This window comes from Oncorhynchus keta, chromosome 3, assembly GCF_023373465.1.
Source record: "Oncorhynchus keta strain PuntledgeMale-10-30-2019 chromosome 3, Oket_V2, whole genome shotgun sequence".
Taxonomy (NCBI): domain Eukaryota; kingdom Metazoa; phylum Chordata; class Actinopteri; order Salmoniformes; family Salmonidae; genus Oncorhynchus; species Oncorhynchus keta.
In genome coordinates this window covers 5,293,316-5,314,213 of record NC_068423.1, presented here as the reverse complement: position 1 = coordinate 5,314,213, position 20,898 = coordinate 5,293,316, and the positions used below count along the sequence as shown (strand labels likewise).

At 43.8% G+C, this 20,898-nt stretch overlaps 2 protein-coding genes across 4 annotated transcripts in view; both read left to right on the top strand.

Moving 5' to 3' along the window:
- lrp2b (low density lipoprotein receptor-related protein 2b) overlaps nucleotides 1-13,947 on the top strand; it is a 110,356-nt gene extending 96,409 nt beyond the window's left edge. The window contains exons 68-83 of the mRNA XM_035746047.2: nucleotides 1,417-1,542; nucleotides 1,878-2,021; nucleotides 2,393-2,558; nucleotides 2,875-3,003; nucleotides 3,340-3,560; nucleotides 3,914-4,096; nucleotides 4,193-4,312; nucleotides 4,628-4,715; nucleotides 10,615-10,679; nucleotides 10,856-10,982; nucleotides 11,255-11,324; nucleotides 11,504-11,641; nucleotides 12,182-12,283; nucleotides 12,549-12,614; nucleotides 12,867-12,923; nucleotides 13,191-13,947. Coding sequence (XP_035601940.2) covers nucleotides 1,417-1,542; nucleotides 1,878-2,021; nucleotides 2,393-2,558; nucleotides 2,875-3,003; nucleotides 3,340-3,560; nucleotides 3,914-4,096; nucleotides 4,193-4,312; nucleotides 4,628-4,715; nucleotides 10,615-10,679; nucleotides 10,856-10,982; nucleotides 11,255-11,324; nucleotides 11,504-11,641; nucleotides 12,182-12,283; nucleotides 12,549-12,614; nucleotides 12,867-12,923; nucleotides 13,191-13,232 — 1,844 coding nt within the window. The 3' untranslated portion in view covers nucleotides 13,233-13,947. The remainder of the gene's footprint in view (nucleotides 1-1,416; nucleotides 1,543-1,877; nucleotides 2,022-2,392; nucleotides 2,559-2,874; nucleotides 3,004-3,339; nucleotides 3,561-3,913; nucleotides 4,097-4,192; nucleotides 4,313-4,627; nucleotides 4,716-10,614; nucleotides 10,680-10,855; nucleotides 10,983-11,254; nucleotides 11,325-11,503; nucleotides 11,642-12,181; nucleotides 12,284-12,548; nucleotides 12,615-12,866; nucleotides 12,924-13,190) is intronic.
- Nucleotides 13,948-15,354: 1,407 nt separating this feature from the next.
- mpp3b (MAGUK p55 scaffold protein 3b) overlaps nucleotides 15,355-20,898 on the top strand; it is a 30,702-nt gene continuing 25,158 nt past the window's right edge. For 2 of the 3 annotated variants that reach the window (XM_052486808.1, XM_052486806.1), the window contains exon 1: nucleotides 15,355-15,568. The gene's annotated coding sequence lies outside the window, so the exon portion shown is untranslated. Of the gene's footprint in view, nucleotides 15,569-16,234; nucleotides 16,305-20,898 lie in introns of all 3 variants that reach the window. The other variant, XM_052486807.1, reaches the window with a different exon arrangement.

Genomic DNA, 20,898 nt, shown 5'->3' with positions numbered 1-20,898 from the left:
GGGGTGACGTGAGAGAACTTGGGAAGGTTGAACACCAGACGGGCTGCGGCGTTCTGGATGAGTTGTAGGGGTTTAATGGCACAGGCAGGAGCCCAGCCAACAGCGAGTTGCAGTAATCAAGACGGGAGATGACAAGTGCCTGGATTAGGACCTGCGCCGCTTCCTGTGTGAGGCAGGGTCGTACTCTGCGGATGTTGTAGAGCATGAACCTACAGGAACGGGACACCGCCTTGATGTTAGTTGAGAACGACAGGGTGTTGTCCAGGATCACGCCAAGGTTCTTAGCGCTCTGGGAGGAGGACACAATGGAGTTGTCAACCGTGATGGCGAGATCATGGAACGGGCAATCCTTCCCGGGAGGAAGAGGAGCTCCGTCTTGCTGAGGTTCAGCTTGAGGTGGTGATCCGTCATCCACACTGATATGTCTGCCAGACTAGTCTTTTGAGGCCTAGAGCAAAACAAGACTCTCACCTTTACACAGAGCGGTCATATTAGTGTGTAGCCCAAACCGTTTGGGCGCTACAGCCAGACGTTGGCAAATCGGTTGTACCGACTGCAGATGAGTCCCAAGACGCTTGTGGGGGTGTCATGGAGCAAGATTCTCATCTTTCCATTGAGGGGTCATAATAGTTCCTAGGCCAAACCATGTCGTGTTCGGACAAACACCGCTCTAGTTCTATCACCTTTCACTGCAGCCACTGAAGTGTTACTTAGGCGGATGCGGTCGACTGAGATGTGTCCAATGTCAAATTGATATCTCTAGCTTAAACTGACAGACTTTAATGGGTTTTTTTGTACCATGCGAGTTTGATTTCCACGAGGGCGCGGACATTGACCTTAGGTTAATTATTTAATCAGACAGAGCGCTCAAAGCACAAGACAAGCTCAGTGTATATAGTTGATTTGATTAAAACTCATAGGATGTGTCTGTATATGGACAAATACACGTTTAAAAAATGTTTGACCTATCACGATACATACATGCCACACACACTCCAGAATTCACTTGAACAACATTCAACTTAGACTCCACCCACGCAGACATAAGCAACATGAATATTGTTTATTAACTGGCTCGTTGCTTTCATTCCATCTCTTCCTTGTAGAGTTGTTGTTCACTGAAAACAATGAAACACAATCAACGCAGCGTAGATAACCCTCTGAAAGAACATGAATCAAAGTGTTTGTTGTAAAAAAGTAGCATTAGTACAACTCCTTTTTGTGGTTATATACAGTATTGGTCAATTCTTTGTCCAAAACATGTTTTGCTTAGAAAATAACATTTAACCATGTTTACAATCTGGAAGGCAAACTCACTTCCTGACATCCACCCACCCCAACTACCTAGACCTTGCTACCCTATAAACAATAACAAGCACATATAGTTACTTAACTTTCTACCGAAATGTTCCCCAGATATCAACGAGTGTGAGGTACATGGGACTTGCCCGCAGGTCTGCAAGAACACCAAGGGCGGGTACGACTGTGAATGTGCCCCCGGGTACCGCAAAGTGGGCAATGGCAACCAGTGTGAAGCTGAGGGTGAGTTCACACCTCTACCATACTGTTGTTTAGACCTGAGAAAGCTTTGCTTTAGAAATATGCTAATTGCTAAGTATTTCGCTAATTATAGACCAGTTGTCTAATTTGCAAATTAACAGTTTGCTGTTTTTATCTCATTTTAGTACTGTTTAGGCCTATAAATTGACTGTTTGGGATTTCAAAATAATCTCCATAATATTATACACTATTATCAACAAAGAGTAACAATATTGTTGTTATTACAGTTGCTATTCATTTATCGATGTTTCTAGAGAAATGTTTTATGGGGAAACGTAAAAAATGAACTCTTTTCTACTTCAACACAAATTTACCAGGTGCCGGGCCTCTCCTGTTGCTCCCAGAGAATATCCGTATCCGGAAGTTCAACTTGCAGATGGAGGCCTACCATGACTTCCTCGAGGAGCAGGAGCACATCATGGCTCTGGACTATGACTGGGACCACAACAACACTGGATCCAGTATGTCACACCAACAAAATTAGCTGCCTCCTATGACCCCTGACAAAATAGCTACGATAATACTAAAAATACTCTTTTATTTTGTATTTTTTTTATTTTATTTAATACATTTTTTAATTTTTAATTTACAAAGAAACAAAGAAACATTATATTTCTAAAGAAACCTTACTTATCAAAGTCAGGAATGCATATTCAAATGCATGTTTAACATGTTAGTTAAACTTACATGGAAAACCTGAATTGTCATCAATATCATAAAAAAGTTACTAATTATATTCAAAAGGGACTAAGTAATGCAAAATAATAACCCTGACAACAATAAGTTCTCCACGTTAAAAGAGAGCTGAGTCAGCTCTCCGTGTCTTTCTCAGGTATGGTGTATTTCACGGTGGAGGGGAAGGACAAAGGGGCAGGCGCCATCAAGAGGGCATATATACCCACAGTGGATGACAATAGCAACAATATTGCCGCCGCTGTCGACCTGGGCATCAAATACATTACCACACCAGATGGCATAGCTGTTGACTGGGTCGGAAGGTAGGATGGCATGGCTGCGCCTCTTTTATTTATTTATTTGTTTGTTGTTCAGCTTCCCTTGTAATGAAGAACTGGGCATACTCCCCCTACTGTGTGGTTTTGTGTTTCATTCATATTCTGAAATGTTCACATTATGGAAATGTAATGTAATCTGTTAGCTAATATATATATCGATCACTGAAATTGTCATGGCAGTGGTATCTATCTACACATTACTTGTTATATTTATGTTAATGGCTGTGAATGACTTTGATATGCAGTGCTATAACATATTTAGGGACATAACATAACATGTTCTTTATTTTCCTGTGAATAGGAACCTGTACTGGGCAGACTCGAGAGTCAAGAGGGTAGAGGTGGCCATGCTGGACGGGCGCTACAGGAAGCACCTGGTCAAGACGGACATTGACCATCCCTCTGCTGTGGCTGTCAATCCTCGACTGGGGTGAGAATCATTGTAGGCTGCAATGAGTCTGGGGCTTGTATTGGAAGCTGTGGATGATGCTTCGAGAGGCTCACAATTGTTTTGTCCCAAACAATTCATACACATAGAAAATGTGAACTGGTTTCAACTGCACAATTGATGGATCATCGCAGTACGACAGTTTTCACAATTGACGTGCAAGCAGTCATGGATGAGACATGGTCATATTTGACGTTGACCTCGGAATTCTTTGGACAAAAAAATCTGACGTCTGAAAAAGCCCCTTGCAAAATACATCTACTGAAGATGAAACACTTATCCCTAATTTTCCTTTTCCACTTTACCTTCTTCATCCAGGATGCTGTACTGGGCGGACCGCGGAACCGCGGCCAAGATCGAGTACTCGTGGTTGGACGGGCAGCACCGGAATGTCCTGGTGCCCGACGGCCTGGGTTTTCCCACAGGCCTGTCAATCGACTACGCCAACGGTGACCGGGTCTACTGGTCCGATGCCAAGGAGAGTCGCATTGAGTCGGTGCTACCTTCCGGAGAAGACCGCCGCACTGCACTGTATATTGGTGAGGCTGGAGGGCGGAGTAATACACAATGGGGTGGAGCGAAACACGAGGCCTGAAAATAGTCTATTTTTTATCGTTTGCTTTACTTGTACAAAACTCTATCATACGATTGCCATGCCTCTCTGTGACAGTCGGCTGACTTACTATTCAAACTTGATGCTTTTTTAATTCTTTAAAGGGACATTACACTCTATCTAAGTTTGTGGAGAAATGGTTTGTTTTGACATTGGACTACTTATAGGTCTGAAAATGAACAGAAATTTAAGGTAGGACATTACATGGTTTCTAACCCTATTTTCTTTCATCGGTAGCCTGTCATTTCTAACCCCTGTCATTTGTCTCTGTCGGCCCAGATGTGCGGTACCCTTTCAGTGTGAGTGTGTTTGAGGACCACATTTACTGGAGCACGCAGGAGAAAGGGGAAGTGTTCCGACAGGACAAGTTTGGCCGTGGCACCAAGACCAAGCTGCTCACCGCTGGGCCCTGGCTCACCCAGATCAGTGTGTACCAGAAGCAGAGATACAACTCAATAGGCAGTGAGTGACACTTCAAACATCTCTTGTGTTTCCTATTTGAGAATCAATTAAAATGCCGTCTAGGTTTAAGTGACATTGTTTACTTGTGTCTGTCAGTGAAAACCCCTTGTAAAGGGACCTGTAGTCACTTGTGTCTGCTCAGACCTGGAGGCTACACCTGCGCCTGCCCTGAGGGATCCAGCTTTGTCTCTGGCAGCAACACAGACTGTGATGCAGGTACCACTGCCTCCTCCATCTTGGACTGATGACTCTGTCTTGTATTGTAAATGTCAATTATCTGTATCTTGTTCCTCTTGGTTTGACTGTTGTGGTTAGCTGCATTAGGTTTTTAATCTATTTTGTGTGCCACAACAAAATTGGAAGAGCTGTAGGTGGGTCAAAAATACATGTTTTTGAGACACTGTTCCAAACTTTAGTATTGGGCAGAGACAGGATATGATGTAATACCTTAAACAGAAAATAACACTACGAAGGAAATTGTGCTGACTATTGTTGACCATGTATTAACCTTTGAACTCTGACCTCTGTCAGGATTTGACCCCCCACCCACCATGCCCCCTCCATGCCAGTGTATAAATGGCGGAACATGCTACTTTGATGACAACAAGGCCATGTGCATGTAAGTTGGCTGTTACATTAACTTGTCCTATTAGTGCCATTTTTAAGTGTCCCCGGGTCCTTAAAAAGTATTAGTCTTAAATACATTTATCTGATTTAAAAGCCTTATTAAATCCTAAAATGTCTTAAATTCAGTATTCAAACGTCCTAACAAATGTGACGGAGAGGACTAGAGTGTTTCCTTTATATTGTGCCGCTGCTAAGGATCCGCCACTTTTTTTCCATTTTTGCCTAAAATGACATATCCAAATCTAACTAGCTGTAGCTCAGGAGCTGAAGCAAGGATATGCATATTCTTGATACCATTTCAAAGGAAACACTTTGAAGTTTGTGGAAATGTGAAATTAATGTAGGACAATATAATGTATTCAATTTGGTAAAAGATAATACAAAGAAAAAAACATGTGTTTTTTTGTATTGGTTTTATACCATCATCTTTGAAATGCAAGGGAAAGGCCATAATGTATTATTCCAGCCCAGGCAGAATTTAGAGTTTGGCCACTAGATGGTAGCAGTGTATGTGCAAAGTTTTAGACTGATACAATGAACCATTGTATTTCTGTTCAAAATGTTGTATCAAGACTGCCCAAATGTGCCTAATTGGTTTATTAATAACTTTTCAAGTTCATAACTGTGCACTGTCCTCACACAATAGCATGATATTATATCACTGTAATAGCTACTGTAAATTGGACAGTGCTGTTAGATTAACAAGAATTTAAGCTTTCTGCCAATATAAAATATGTCTATGTCCTGGGAAATGTTCTTGTTATTTACAACCTTATGCTAATCGCATTAGCCTACGTTAGCTCAACCGTCCGATCCTGTAGAGGTTTTAATTGTTGCCACCACAGCAAACAAAATACACAAAATTGAACATCAAATAATACCTGAGGCACACTTTCGAAGATGTTGAAGAGCTATCCAACCACATGTCTGTGTGCGCACATCAGGTGTGTGTGCCAGTGCGAGTCCGTCCGTTTCCAGAGAAGAGAGATGAGAGCAATAATAAGTAGCCTAATAAGTAGCAATAGTAGCCTAGCAATAGTAGCCTAATAAGCCTATACAATTTGATAGACAACACGAACATTGCCCTCTTATCGAAGCAAATGTGCGTACATCTGTCATTTTGGTGATTAGGCTACACAAATCAAATCAAATCAAATTTATTTATATAGCCCTTCGTACATCAGCTGATATCTCAAAGTGCTGTACAGAAACCCAGCCTAAAACCCCAAACAGCAAACAATGCAGGTGTAAAAGCACGGTGGCTAGGAAAAACTCCCTAGAAAAAACTCCCTACACAAGTTCCTGCAGATGTTTTGGCTCTAAAAGCCATTATTTGGTCAACAATAATGTGCTTTAATTAATCTGCTTCCTGCAATGAAAATATGTATCTGCCCTGTCCCTGTTTTGTCCTGGCTCTCAGTTCCGCTCACCTATTTAAACATGGAGTGAAGGGAGAGATGCATTCTGATACGTGCAAGCATACTGACAGTTGAGGAACATTTCAAAATGTAATTGTGTGAAAGACAGTAAAAAAAATTTAAAAACTACTGATACTGTTGTTAAAAAAAGAGGAGAGTCTCAGCTTTATGGGAGTGTAACGTTTTTTTCTCTACTGTCAATACAGAGGAAATAACACCACTTTACAGAGTATGTCATTGAGAGCACGTAGCTGGCTAGTGGTGGCTATTCTGGGGGTAGAACATATTGGTCAGTCTGTTATTTTTAGCCATGATGCTCCTGTACTTCCCGCATCTGAGTGATGGAAGCGGGGAGAACAGGCCGTGGCTCGGGTGGCTGAGGTCCCTGATAAACTTCTTGGCCTTCCTGCGACACCTGGTCTGGTAGGTGTCTTAAAGAGCAGGCAGTGTGCAACCCATGGTGCGTTCAGCTGAGTGTACCACCCTCTGTAGAGCCTTACGGTCAGCGAGGGTGGAGTCGTCGTACCAGACTGTGATGTAGTCCGACTGTATGTTTTTGATGTGAGGGCCTGATGGGACAGGCCGAATTTCTTCAGCCTCCTGAGGTTAGCTGTCGTTCCTTCTTCACCACAGTGTTAGTGTGGTTTGACCATTTCAGCTCTTTGGAGATGTGTACACTGAGGAACTTGAAGTTTTTGACAGTCTTCACAGCGGCCTCACTGATGAGGTTGGGGGGCGTGCCCAGCCGGGTTCCTCCGGAAGTCCACAATCGGCTCCTTTGTTTTGCTGACGTTAAGAGGTTTTTTACTTGGCACCACACCGTCAGTGCCTACCTCCTCCCTGTAGGCCATCTCATCGTTGTTGGTAATCAGGCCTACTACTGTCGTGTCGTCAGCACTCTTGATGAGGGAGTTGGAACTGTGTGAGGCCATGCAGTCGTGGGTATACAGGGAGTACTGGAGGGGACTGGAGGGGACTGAGGACATACCCTTGTGGGGCCCCCATGTGGAGGAGGTAATGTTGCCTACCTTCATCATCTGGGGGCGGCCCGTCAGGTAGTCCAGGACCCAGTTGCATAGGGAAGAGTTCAGTCCCAGGGCTGTGCGCTTTGTGGGCACAATGGTTTTGAAGGCCGAGCTGTAGTCGATAAAAAGTATTCTCACATACAGTACCAGTCAAAAGCTTGGACACGTCTACTATTTCAAGGGTTTTTCTTTATTTTTACTATTTTCTACATTGCAGTGAAGACATCAAAACTATTAAATAACACATATGGAATCATGTAGCAACCAAAAAAGTGTTAATCATATTTTAGATTTTTCAAAGTAGCTACCCTTCGCCTTGATGACAGCTTTGCTGGATCTATTGGGGCGGTAAGCAAATTGAAGTGGGTCTAGGGTGTCAGGTAACTAGCCTCTCAAAGCACTTCATGATGACAGAAGTGAGTGCTACGGGGCGATAGTCATTTAGTTCAGTTACCTTTGCTTTCTTGGGTGCAGGAACAATGCTGGACATCTTGAAGCAAGTGGGGACAGCAGACGGGGATAGGGAGAGTATGAGTACGTTTGTAAACAATACAGCCAGCTGGTCTGCGCCTGCTCGTGAGGAAGCGGCTAGGGATGTCGTCTGGGCCAGCAGCCTTGCAAGGGGTAACACGCTTAATTGTTGTACTCACGTCGGCCACGGATAACGAGAGCCCACAGTCATTGGGAGCGGGCAGCGTCGGTGGCTCTGTGTTATCCTCAAAACGGGCGAAGAAGGTGTTTAGCTCGTCTGGGAGCAAGACGTCGGTGTCCGTGACGTGGCTGGTTTTTCCTTTGTAATCCGTGATTGTCTGTAAACCCTACCACATATGTCTCGTGTCTGAGCCGTTGAATTGCAACTCCACTTTGTCTCTGTACTGACGTTTTGCTTTGTTTGATTGCCTAACGGAGGGAACAACTACACTGTTTGTATCCAATCACCTTGCCATGGTTAAATGTGGTGGTTCGCGCTTTCAGTTTTGCACGAATGCTGCCATCTATCCACGGTTTTTGTTTTGGGTAGATTTTAATAGACACCGTGGGAACAACATCCCCTATACACTTCCTGATGAACTCAGTCACCGTGTTCGGGTAAACGTCAATGTTATTCTCGGAGGCTACCCGGAACATATCCCAGTCCTCGTGATCAAAACAACCTTGAAGCATGGATTCTGATTGGTCAGACCAATGTTGAATAGACCTTAGCACGGGTACTTCCTGTTTGAGTTTCTGCCTATAGGAAGGGAGTAGCAAAATGGAGTTGTGATCTGATTTGCCGAAGGGAGGGTGGGTGAGGGCCTTGTAGAAATCTTGAAAAGGTGAGAAGCTGTGATCTAATGTTTTTCCTAAGCGAGTACTACAGTCAATATGTTGACAGAACTTCGGTTGCATTTTCCTCAAATTTGCTTAGTTAAAATCCCCAGCTACAATAAATCAGGATATGTGGTTTCCAGTTTGCATAAAGTCCAGTGTAGTTCCTTGAGGGCCGACGTGGTTTCGGCTTGAGGGGGAGTATACACAGCTGGGACTGTAACTGAAGGGAATTCTCTTGGGAGGTAATACAGTCAGCATTTGATTGTGAGATATTCTACCATATTCTACCCACCTTTCTTCTTCCCGGAGAGTTCTTTATTCCTGTCTGCATGATGAACTGAGAACTGAGCTGGCTGTATGGACGGGGACAGTATATCCCGAGAGAGCCATGATTCCATGAAACTGACTGTTACAGTCCCTGATGCCTCTCTGGAAGGAGATCCTCGCCCTAAGCTTGTCTATTTTGTGGTCAAAGACTGAACATTAGCGAGTAATATACTCGGAAGCGGTGGATGGGGTACACGCCTCCTGAGTGGGACTAGAAGTCCACTCTGAATACCTCTTCGCCGCTGGCAGCATCTTGGAGCAGCCTCTGGGATAAGTTCAATTACCCTGGGAGGGGGGTACGAACGAAGGATGCAATTTGGGAAAGTTGTATTCCTGGTCGTAATACTGGTGAGTTACCGCCCTCTGATATCCAAAAGTTATTTCCGGCTGTATGTAATAACATAAAAAATATTCTGGGCTAATAACGTAAGAAATAACACACAAAAAAAAACACTGCAGAGTTGCTTTGGAGCTAGAAGCAGAGCTGCCATGTCTGTCGGCGCCATCAACAGCTAACTGGTCTGCACATGTTCTGAGGGCACGGCTAGGGATGCCGTATGGGCCGGCCGCCTTGCGAGGGTTAACACGCTTGAATGACTTGCATACATCCTCCGTGAAGACCGTAACCAAATAGCCCTTGTTGTCGTCAAGGGCTCTACTCAGTAGCTCAGAGTCGTTTTGCTTAAAGCGTGAGAAAAAGTTGTATAGCTCGTCCGGTAGGGCGGTGTTGGTGGTAATCCGTGATCATTAGAAGCCCTTCACATGCACCTCGTATCCACCTCTTTTCCTCCACTTTGTCCCTATATTCATCATCTTGATCAATCTGCGTAGGTTGTATTTGTACTGTTCAAACATACAATTGCCCCTGGTCAATATGCACAAAAAACATTACGAATCAAAATCATATATATAATTCATGCATTCCATTAACATGTCTTACTTGGCACTGGAAAAACTCAGTCTAGAGCTACCTTGCTTCAAAGTATAGCCATTTGATACCTGATTCACTGAACAAGGGAAACATCTTATTAGGCTTTTTGGTTGTAGGCTAATGTTCTAACGGTATAGCATAATACCCCCAAGAGAGCTACTTGTTGTGTAGACTTTTGTTCCACCCTCAACTCTGACACACTAACTGCTCAACAGGACCTTGTTAAGCTGACTCAGGTGTGTTTGAGCAGTGCAGGATCAAAAGCCTGCACACCCAGTGGCTTGGATTTCCAGATGGAGAGTTGACCACGTGTTTTATACAGTAACATAGCTGTATATTTGACTTTAAATGGTTTTCACAGTGGTTTCGTTATGATATTGAGCATCATTATACTAAACTTGATATTGGTATCGAAGCCAACATTCTGAACACTTAGGCCTAGAGTTTGTGATTTAGTTAATGATTTGCCCATTTGGGGTAGCCTAAACAAATGCAGATGGGCAACCCCATGCTTCAGCCATCTATATCCTAGCCACTATGCTACTACATCTGTTAGGCTACAGGAGAATGTGCATTGCTAAAATAGCACACCTGCCTGATAATATTATGACCCATGTACTGTAGGTTATATATAGCCTTTGGTGAAATTCAAACATAAAAATACTACTTTTTGCCAACATGGAGTGGAATATTAGCAGGTGTGTGGCGCTTGCAAACCTCAAAATTGGTATTGATTTGCTTTCCAAGTTGCATTAAAAAGTCTTAAATTCAACAAATAACCTGAACATAACATGTGACTCTGTCCTTATTATGGATAGCGTACGAGCCCTGTCGGTGTTACCTCTCTCTGTATAACATTGGTTACATTTTTTTCCTCAGATGTCCTCCAGAATGGCAGGGAGACTTTTGCGAGATAAACATATTTGGGGTGGTCGCATCTTCAGGTACATGCTACAGTTCATCCATGATCCATCGTTATTTTGTTCATACATATTTTTTTTCCCTACCACAACATGCCAAAGTCTTTCCGTCTCCCCTTTGTCTCTGTCTTTCTCCCTTTCACCTCATATCCTTCTCTCCCTTCTCTTTCACCCTCTCTCTCTCATTCTCTCCCTCCCAGTGGGTATAGCCATCGGGGTGACTGTACTGATAGTACTTCTCCTTGGGGGTCTGGTCTATGCTGCCCAGAGGAAGGCCAGTGTCACGGAGACAATAAGCCGCATCATGCCAAGTATGCCTAGCTTCAGGTGAGCCACAGTTCCACAGGTACTGCCACACTATATCTTGTCCACTAGCCCACTAGAATCTCAATGGATGCTAATGCTAAAGCTAGCCCCCCCATCTCATTAGATTCTAAATCTAAAGGGATGCTAATGCTAAAGCTAGCCCCCCAATCTCATTAGATTCTAAATCTAAAGGGATGTTAATGCTAAAGCTAAGTTTCCTCATAATACAGAGCTAATATCTGTGTCCTAATCCTTTCATTCATACCAAGTGTACCTTTATTGGATATTTTCAGGGGTTCCCCATATCAAAGCTCTGACCCATCAAAGGAGGAGGGGAGTGACCCGGGCCCAAGCATCAAAGCGGTTTGTCTGATCATGATTTCTTAATAACCCATAAAACAAAAACATTAAAGTATTTCAATCAGTATTTTCCAGCACACAGATGCCTACGAGACTGTGGTTAGCTTATGTTCATGCAAGGGGTCTCTTTACATAGTCTTTACGGTCTATGTCTCATCTTTGTCTCATCAATGTCTCATCAGGAGCCCTGTACTGCTGTTCCTGTGGAGGAGGCAGGGGGGAAGAGTTTTGAGAACCCCACCTATGCAGCTGAGGGGGATGAGAGACCTGCCCCTAACGGCATCACTACTGCCATCCTTGTGCCCAATGGGACAGCAATGGTCAATACACCAAATATACTTTATTAGCTAATATATGTACTATGTAACCTTTTATTTAACTAGGCATGTCAGTTAAGAGCAAATTCTTATTTACAATGACGGCCTACACCGGCCAAACCTGGACGATGCTGGGCCAATTGTGCGCCGCCCTATGGGACTCCCAATCAGGGGCGGATGGGATACAGCCTGGAATCGAACTAGGGATGCAGTGCCTTAGACCACTGCGCCACTTGGGAGCCCTATAATGTACTGTATTCTGTTAAATCATCCCAATGTGGATTTCAGCAGTTCTATGATTTTATTTTTACTAAGACAACACTTGCGGGTCACATCCAATCAGCTTGTGGACCATATTGAAGACCCTTGATTTGGAGTTTCAATTGAGAGCTAGTTAAAAAGTGTATTATTATTGTTTTTAGGGACATGCACTGGGCAGTATGCCAATCTCATTCAGAACATAGAACATGAGGAAGACCACCCTGTCGACTGTATCTTGCGTGTAGTTCTGAACTGTTCTTTATGATGTCCTTGGTTCTATAGGAGAACATTGAGAACCCGTTGTATGCTGAGGTTCGTGTGATAGCGGAGCCTGACCCTGAGCCCGACGCTAGCGCCACACCTGCTAATACTTTATCAGTCGAGGTAGGCACCAGTTGAAAAAACAAACATTTAGGGGCTAGTTATAGTTCACATCTAAAAATAAAAGCTGGTCAACTTGTTATCATTTTCATGGGATAGTTAGCTTTTTTTAGCTGACTTTTGACATAGGGCGAATTATCCCTTTAAATGTAATTCAAACAGACTGACAAAATTTTGAGGTGAACTATCCCTTTAAAATATCAGACAATAGAGTAAAATCTTTACAGTTCAGGCTTTTATACCATTTTTCTTCTGGCTGACATTTTAGGGGGCCTTTGAGAATCCAGATGAGGAACTGACTCCCGAGGAACCAGTCGCAGACGAGTCACTAAAGGTATCCATGGAGATGATAAAGGACAAATAGACGTGGATAGTACTCTGCACTTTGTGAAAATGATATATGATGATGAGTACTGTCATGTTTTAATTGTAGTGTACAGCTCTCTCTGTGTATACCATTACTATGAAAATACTGTAAATATCATGCGTACTTGAATATGGTCATATGATGTCTATGTTTGAGATATAAATTCCTGTTAATTTACCTGAATGCCAATAATTGTTTCTTTCACACCACCCTCTTCAGTTCGAACCCATTCCTGATGACAATGCCGACGACGGCTTCATCAACCCAATGTTCTCTGTGAGTGTTCAAGAAATACGAGTGCATTCCATCTCTGCATTCGACAGTAGAATATGTGTTTTATTGTTTTCGTATGCGCTTTGGTGTATTGATGTCATCTTTATGCATAACGGCAGTGTAATATACGTTGTAGACCGAGGTAGAATAATACTTTCTAGTTTCAAATAAACTCCAAGCTACATCAAAGCACACGTCAAACACTTTCAAATCTTTAAACGCACAAAAGATCAAATACTGTCCGTCTTCATTTTACTGCTCTTTCGACAGGATCCCACCTACCCATCCACCCCAGCAGACTCCTTCATTTGACCTCCACACCAGGCAAATCAGTGGACAAAACAACAGGACTAAACACTGGACTAAACTGAACACTAGGACTAACACTGGACTAATCATACCTCCCCCACCTTTCCCCGGTTGGAAAATGGGTTATTAAAGCTAACCTACTGTCATTTTTTCTTCAATATATTTCACGATGCAATGATGTGCCAAATATGTGATTTAGTGGATTATTATCCAGGTGAGCATTAGAATAATGTCTCTGTAGGGGCTGATCCATCGTCAGTATTGTGGAATACTTATCATTTAAAGGTAAGATTTGAATGGAGAAAGCTGATCCGAGAGCAGTGCTTGCCTTTCTTTTGACCCAATCAGTATGGACACATTCTCCAACGTAACACTGAGTGAACATTAATTCTACGTGGTGTTCTGGAAACGCATGTTCCATCTTCAGCCGTTTTGAGAACAATGCATTAAAACACTCATAAGTTCCATTGCTATCGGGAAACTGGGGCGCAGAGCAGTTAAAGGAAGTGATGTGATAGTGGGTGAACGGTAGAACTGATGTTTCTAGAATGATGTGCCTTCGTTATGAGTCTTTATAACTAAGGCTATATTTTTATGATTTACAATCTGTGATTAATGATATTTGATTGACTCTCGTCATAAAGCGAAACAAACTGTTGATGTATATGATGTTGTAAATGATCTTGTTTGATACTGTATGATTAAACCGTTTGTTGTTGAGTTTCATAAGTGTTCTTGGAGATGAACCTTGGCAACCAGGCCTTCGGTTTCTTCATCCCATCAATTATGAGAAGGGCCCTGTGTATTGCTTAATAATGTCACATGACCTGAATTTTTTTGCTTTATTTAAAGCTTTTTCATCAATCTGTCCGCCTTTTTTTATGTTAGATGGTCCAGAACCATCCTCAGACAGTTTCTTTAATTTTTTGTATAATTCTCATTTCTAGAAAAGGCTTTAAAAATCCAGGTCATGTGACATGATTAACCAAAACACAGGGCCATAATTATGAATTGTTTGGATGAAGGACAATATGGATGGTAATTATGTTAGTATTAGCAACAAGACATTGGCCACCACACCACAATACAGTAGACTACATATACACATATACTCTCTCCCTCTCTCTCCTTCCCCTCTCTCATTCTCTGCATCCCTTTTTGTGTTTGTCTGTCCACTCCACACATTTGCCAAGCAATCAGCATAGAGACTCACACTGGTGTCATCTGAGTAGGATGACCCTGATACCATTGTAGTGTTCGCTGTGACCCACTGAACTTGGCTGCTGTGCTCCCTGCTCAGCCATAAAAGCCTACAGCCCTACACTAACCACATAGCCACGCCTTAATGATTACTGATGGGGTAACAAAAGCAATGACAACAGCACTTTGCAACTCCCTTCCCATCCTCTTCTCACCTCTCCTCCCCTGTCCTCCTCTGCCTTTCCCTCCTCTCATCCTGCCATCATAAATGTCTTAACACATCAAGGCTTCCCCTTTGACTGAGTGGACTGTAACTACACTCCAAAAGGGTTCTTAGACTGTCCCCATAGGAGAACTCTTTTTGGTTCCAGGTAGAACCCTTTTTGGTTCCAAGTAGAACCCTTTGGGGTTCCATGTAGAACCCTTTCCAGAGGGTTCTACCTGGAACCAAAAAGGTTCTCCCTATAGGGACAGCCAAAGAACCCTTTTGGAACCCATTTTTCTAAGTGTGTCATTTAGCAAACACTCTTATCCAGATCGATTTACAGGAGCAATTAGGATTAAGTGCCTTGCTCAAGGGCACATCGACAGATTTTTCACCTAGTCTGCTTGGGATTCGAACCAGCGGCGTTTCAGCCACTGGCCCAACGCTCTTAACCGCTAGGCAACCTGCCACCACATAATGACTCATAGGCATGTTTTAGTTCTACTACTCCCACATGTCAAATCTGCTTATCAGCTCAAGCATGTCACAATCAGCAGCATTGGTGAAGCAGCTAGAGAAAGAGAGGGAGGAAAGGGGTGGACCACAGATCCTGCATGCATGCGTCTGTATGTGTGAGAGAGGGAGAGGGAGAGCGAGTGGAACGGCCTGAATGATATAATGAAGATAGACAGATAGGGGGAGGGAGGAGCCTGAGCGAGAGATAGAAAGGGAGGACCAGCGAAGTGCAGTGCTGCACGCGTGTCTGTGTGAGGAGGAGGAGAGAGTGATACAGATAGCAGGGAAGCTAATGGTAGGTTTACACAGGAATCAAGACACAGAGCTAGGCACCAACCCAAAGGAGAAAAGGGAGGGATTGCCAATGCACACACGCCCACACAGATACACACCACAGACAGAGCAGAGCATGAATAAGGTAAGGATCTTATTCTGTTTCATTTATAATTATTCTGGCAGACGTCTCAGCAGGAGGGAAGGATTCAGCAATTAAAGAGATTGGGGGATACAACGTGTGTCCACCTTTATGTGAAAGCTGCAGGGATGCTCAGCCTTGTGTGTGTTCTTGTGAAACCTGCTAGGATTCTCCAAATGCTAGATTTGACAAAAACAAGTGTAGTGGGTTTATAGAATGCCATATGTAATCTTTAAATCAAATCTATTTAGTTTGCTATAGCTGCTTTATGTTAGATTTGATATTAGAGGTAGCATTGAATGCCATGGAACTGTAGGTTGAATGATACATTTAGTATGTCTTTGTGTTCTGTGGGGGGGGGTCCATGTTGATAAGCGTGTGCTGTGTTAATGCAAAGTCGACTTCTCAGACTAATTATATCCATTGATACAAATTGCATTTGAATTGCAAAGATGTATTATGACACGTCAGTAATGGAATGGCAAGGACACACATTGCATTCTTACCTTGCATGACCGCCCCTGCTCTCTTTGGCCTGGAATGATTCAATACATGACCTTAGAGTGATCTGGTCATCTCACAATATTTATTTTTTTAAATACTACAGCATATTTTGAAACCACTTGCCATAAGCCATCACATTGCTTACACCAACTCGTTGCTTTTCAGACACTTTAAGGGACAGAGGAAAGAGGTTTGTTTGCAGACCGAGCAGTCAATCATTACTTAAGGATAACAGGTGAGGCCGTGGGCTTTGTCACGCACCAACACACCACACACACACACACACACACACACACACACACACACACACACACACACACACACACACACACACACACACACACACACACACACACACACACACACACACACACACACACACACACACACACACACTGGGTAGAAGGGCAGATGGTGCCAGGTCTGTGTTTTGAGTGACCTTGCCTTCCCCCTCTCTGGCATCACCCAAAACAACAGATAAATCATCCACTCTTCATCTGACTCTACAGGCAGTCAAACAGGTGGTGAGGGAGAGAGAAAGGGATGGCGAGAGAGAGGAAAGAGAGGAGAGTGCATGTGTGTTTGTGCGTGACACCACCCTTGGCATTGACAGAGAGATGGGGAATGGAGAGAGATGGAGGAGAGAGAGAGTGAGGGAGGGAGGGAGGGAGGAAGAGAGAGGGAGAGGTCAACAACAAGGGGTCAAAATCTGCTGAATGAAGACCGTGCTATCATATAATTTACATTTACATTTAAGTCATTTAGCAGACGCTCTTGTCCAGAGCGACTTACAAATTGGTGCATACACCTTATGACAACCAGTGGAACAGCCACTTGCATCTAAATCTTGTTGGGGGGGGAGAAGGATTACCTACCCTTACTTACCCTATCCTAGGTATTCCTTGAAGAGGTGGGGTTTCAGGTGTCTCCGGAAGGTGGTGATTGACTCCGCTGTCCTGGCGTCGTGAGGGAGTTTGTTCCACCATTGGGGGCCAGAGCAGCGAACAGTTTTGACTGGGCTGAGCGGGAACTGTACTTCCTCAGTGGTAGGGAGGCGAGGGCCAGATGGATGAACAGTGCCCTTGTTTGGGTGTAGGGCCTGATCAGAGCCTGGAGGTACTGAGGTGCCGTTCCCCTCACAGCTCCGTGGCGAGCACCATGGTCTTGTAGCGGATGCGAGCTTCAACTGGAAGCCAGTGGAGAGAGCGGAGGAGCGGGGTGACGTGAGAGAACTTGGGAAGGTTGAACACCAGACATGAGTTGTAGGGGTTTAATGGCACAGGCAGGGAGCCCAGCCAACAGAGTTGCAGTAATCAAGACGGGAGATGACAAGTGCCTGGATTAGGACCTGCGCCGCTTCCTGTGTGAGGCAGGGTCTGATGTTGTAGAGCATGAACCTACAGGAACGGGACACATGTTAGTTGAGAACGTCAGTGTGTTGTCCAGGATCACGCCAAGGTTCTTAGCGCTCTGGGAGGAGGACACAATGGAGTTGTCAACCGTGATGGCGAGATCATGGAACGGGCAGTCCTTCCCCGGGAGGAAGAGGAGCTCCGTCTTGCTGAGGTTCAGCTTGAGGTGGTGATCCGTCATCCACACTGATATGTCTGCCAGACATGCAGAGATGCGATTGCCACCTGGTCATCAGAAGGGGGAAAGGAGAAGATTAATTGTGTGTCGTCTGCATAGCAATGATAGGAGAGACCATGTGAGGTTATGACAGAGCCAAGTGACTTGGTGTATAGCGAGAATAAGAGAGGGCCTAGAACAGAGCCCTGGGGGACACCAGTGGTGAGGCGCGTGGTGAGGAGACAGATTCTCGCCACGCCACCTGGTAGGAGCGACCTCAGGTAGGACAACAAGCGTGGTGCCCAAAGAGGGTGGAGAGGAGGATCTGATGGTTCACAGTGTCGAATGGTCTAGAAGGATGAGAGCAGAGGAGAGAGAGTTAGCTTTAGCAGTGCGGAGCGCCTCCGTGATACAGAGAAGAGCAGTCTCAGTTGAATGACTAGTCTTGAAACCTGTGGTGACCTTAGCTGAGGGGGTTCACCATCTGTCATAGAGACAGGCACTATGAAAGGCTATTGTATGCCTACGCAACGTAATGATGAGTAACCTTGCCTGAGACCTGAAGACTTGTGTCAGAGCTAATGCTTATAGGCTTTGTCTCAATATGCTGATGTGGTCCTGAGACACAAGACCGTAACTACAGGAGTGAGCTACAACAGATTTGAAGAAAATATCTTAACGATCTCTTTACAAATCTGTTCACACTGCTTATCATTTAGGCCTCTGAAGTTTAAACAGACAACGATTTTGGCTTTTAACACTGTCGCAACCATGTCCATTAGCCCGATGCTTAGGGACGTGGCTAAAAGTACAGATCTCTTTGTCTAATGTTTAGTCTTCTGGACCAGATGATAATCCTCTCACCACCCTCACTACAAAACTACTGCATGCAGCAATATAGTATAGTGTGCATGTAACAGAGTGCCATGCCACAGATGGTACTAACAGATTGTAGTCCCACTACTATTCAATAGACCACTCTGTATTAGAAAGTACTACCAAAGGCATTCCTCTTGTCCCGGACCATATAGCCAGTAAGAAATGTCATGTTGTTCAGTGGCAGGCAGACAAATGTCAGTGGGAGGAGGCTGTCCACTCTAAGCTCTCCTCTACTGCTTGTTATCAGAGTCCTGGAGAGGGGAGGGATGGAGGAATATAGGGGATGGACAGAGAAGATGGTGAGGGAGAGAAAGAAGGTAGGGGGGAAGGGCAGAGAGGATGGTAGGGAGTAAGAGAGAGGGAAAGATGTGGGCATGAAAGAAGGGGAAGAGGGAGAGGGGTAGAGAGGACGTGTAGGGAGAAAGAGAGAAGAGGGATGGGGAGGATGAAGGAGGGAGAGAGGGATAGAAAGATGGGTTGGGAGGTAATGAAGAGGAATGGAGAGGGCGAATTGAGGAGAGAGAAGGGATCCAGCTTTTGTCAAATTAATATCAAAAGTATCATTTTTAGCATTTTAGCTAACCCTAACCCTTTCCTAACCTTAACCTAATTCTCATAACATGCTACATTCATTTTCCTAACCTGCTGCGTGAATTCTAACCTGCTTCGAAAAGTCAAATCTGACATTATTTTAACAAAAGCTGGATCCCTTATAGCCATGACCGAGCAAGAGGGGGCCTGAGAGGGAGGCAATCTGTAGAAATTACTGATTTTCCGAGCAGAGAGGTCAGGGCGTCATGGCCTGGTTTATTCAGATAGAAATGGACGGTCTAGATTGGAACAGACATGGCTTTTTGTTGAAGTGTATATAATCATATTAATGAACTGCAAAAATCTCTGAAGCTGGAGACTCTTACTACCTCCCTAACTAGCTTTTAGCACCAGCTGTCAGAGCAGCTCACAGATCACTGCACCTGTACATAGCACATCTGTAAATAGCCCATCCAATCTACCTCATCCCATACTGTATTTATTTATTTATCTTGCTCCTTTTCACCCAAGTATCTCTACTTGCACATTCATCTGCTGCACATCCTACCATTCCAGTGTTTTTATGTCAAACTGCTTTGCTTTATCTTGGCCAGGTCGCAGTGGCAAATGAGAACTTGTTCTCAACTTGCCTACCTGGTTAAATAAAGGTGAAATCAATTTTTTCAATCCCTGAAGACCTCTTCCTAAGGCAACCATGACCGTTTCTATTATACTCTCTAGCTTGTCACTGGTAGGCGCAGAGTGATTTGCTACCTCTTCTAGGAATAGAAGTATCAAATCAAAGTTTATTGGTCGCGTACACCAGTGGCGGTCTGTTCCGTTTATGATATTTTCTTTCATGAACATGACCTTATTTCTACTACAGCATGTTGGATGACTGTCATTCATATTCCATTCACCCAGCTCAATGTAACATCGCTAGGTTTAGGCTACTACATGATACTCTAATTTTCCCTATACCCATCATGAGGATGGTACAACCTAGCCTATGAATGAAGGTGTACAATGTAGGTGCACACAAGTCGAGAGAAACATTTGAGATGACCGTGACACATGGACAGACAGTGACACATTCAATACCGCCTTGCACACTCTTGCCAGCATCTAGCTTAGCTAGGGTGTAAGGATTAGTCCATCAGTTGCAAACAAGTGTTTCTATTGGACAAATTCTGGTATTTTTGTCCCCGTTTAGTTTTCCCCGTTTAGTTTTCTTTAAGAAGAGTTTTTCAACAGAATCTGTGGAATTTATACACCCTTGATCACGCATAAACACAGGTCATTTTCATAGCAGCCACGTTGTAATCATTCTAGTCTCTATGCACTCTCCACCTCTCACCTTTTCCCTTCAATTGTGGACTTTAATGAACAACACATCAGCTATATGTGACCAGGCGAAAAAACCTTTCCAAGACAAACCATGTCATAACCGCTACACACAGCCTACATCGGTGTCCCCGTATTAGCTAAAGTAACGTCCTAGTCAACATAGCTAATAGAACTAATGCGTTAGTAAACCCACTACAATCATGCAGTAACGTTAGTGTATAGTCAGTAAGCAGTTACACTGGCGTGCCCCAGTGGCAATAAATTAATAAAACCTAAAGCTTAACTTAACTTGACTTGGAATGAGTGTATTAATGCCTTCACACATGTATCAGGTTTATCTCTAAATATGAGGAAATTTTAATTATTTGCTTTGAAAAGATGTGACTTAAACTCAGTTTGTAATATCTGTGTAAAAGATGTGATCACATATCTTGGTTTTAAAGTTATCAAAGATCAGAGAGAAAGTGCCAACTTAAATTTCTCTCCTATTGTAGAGAAAATTG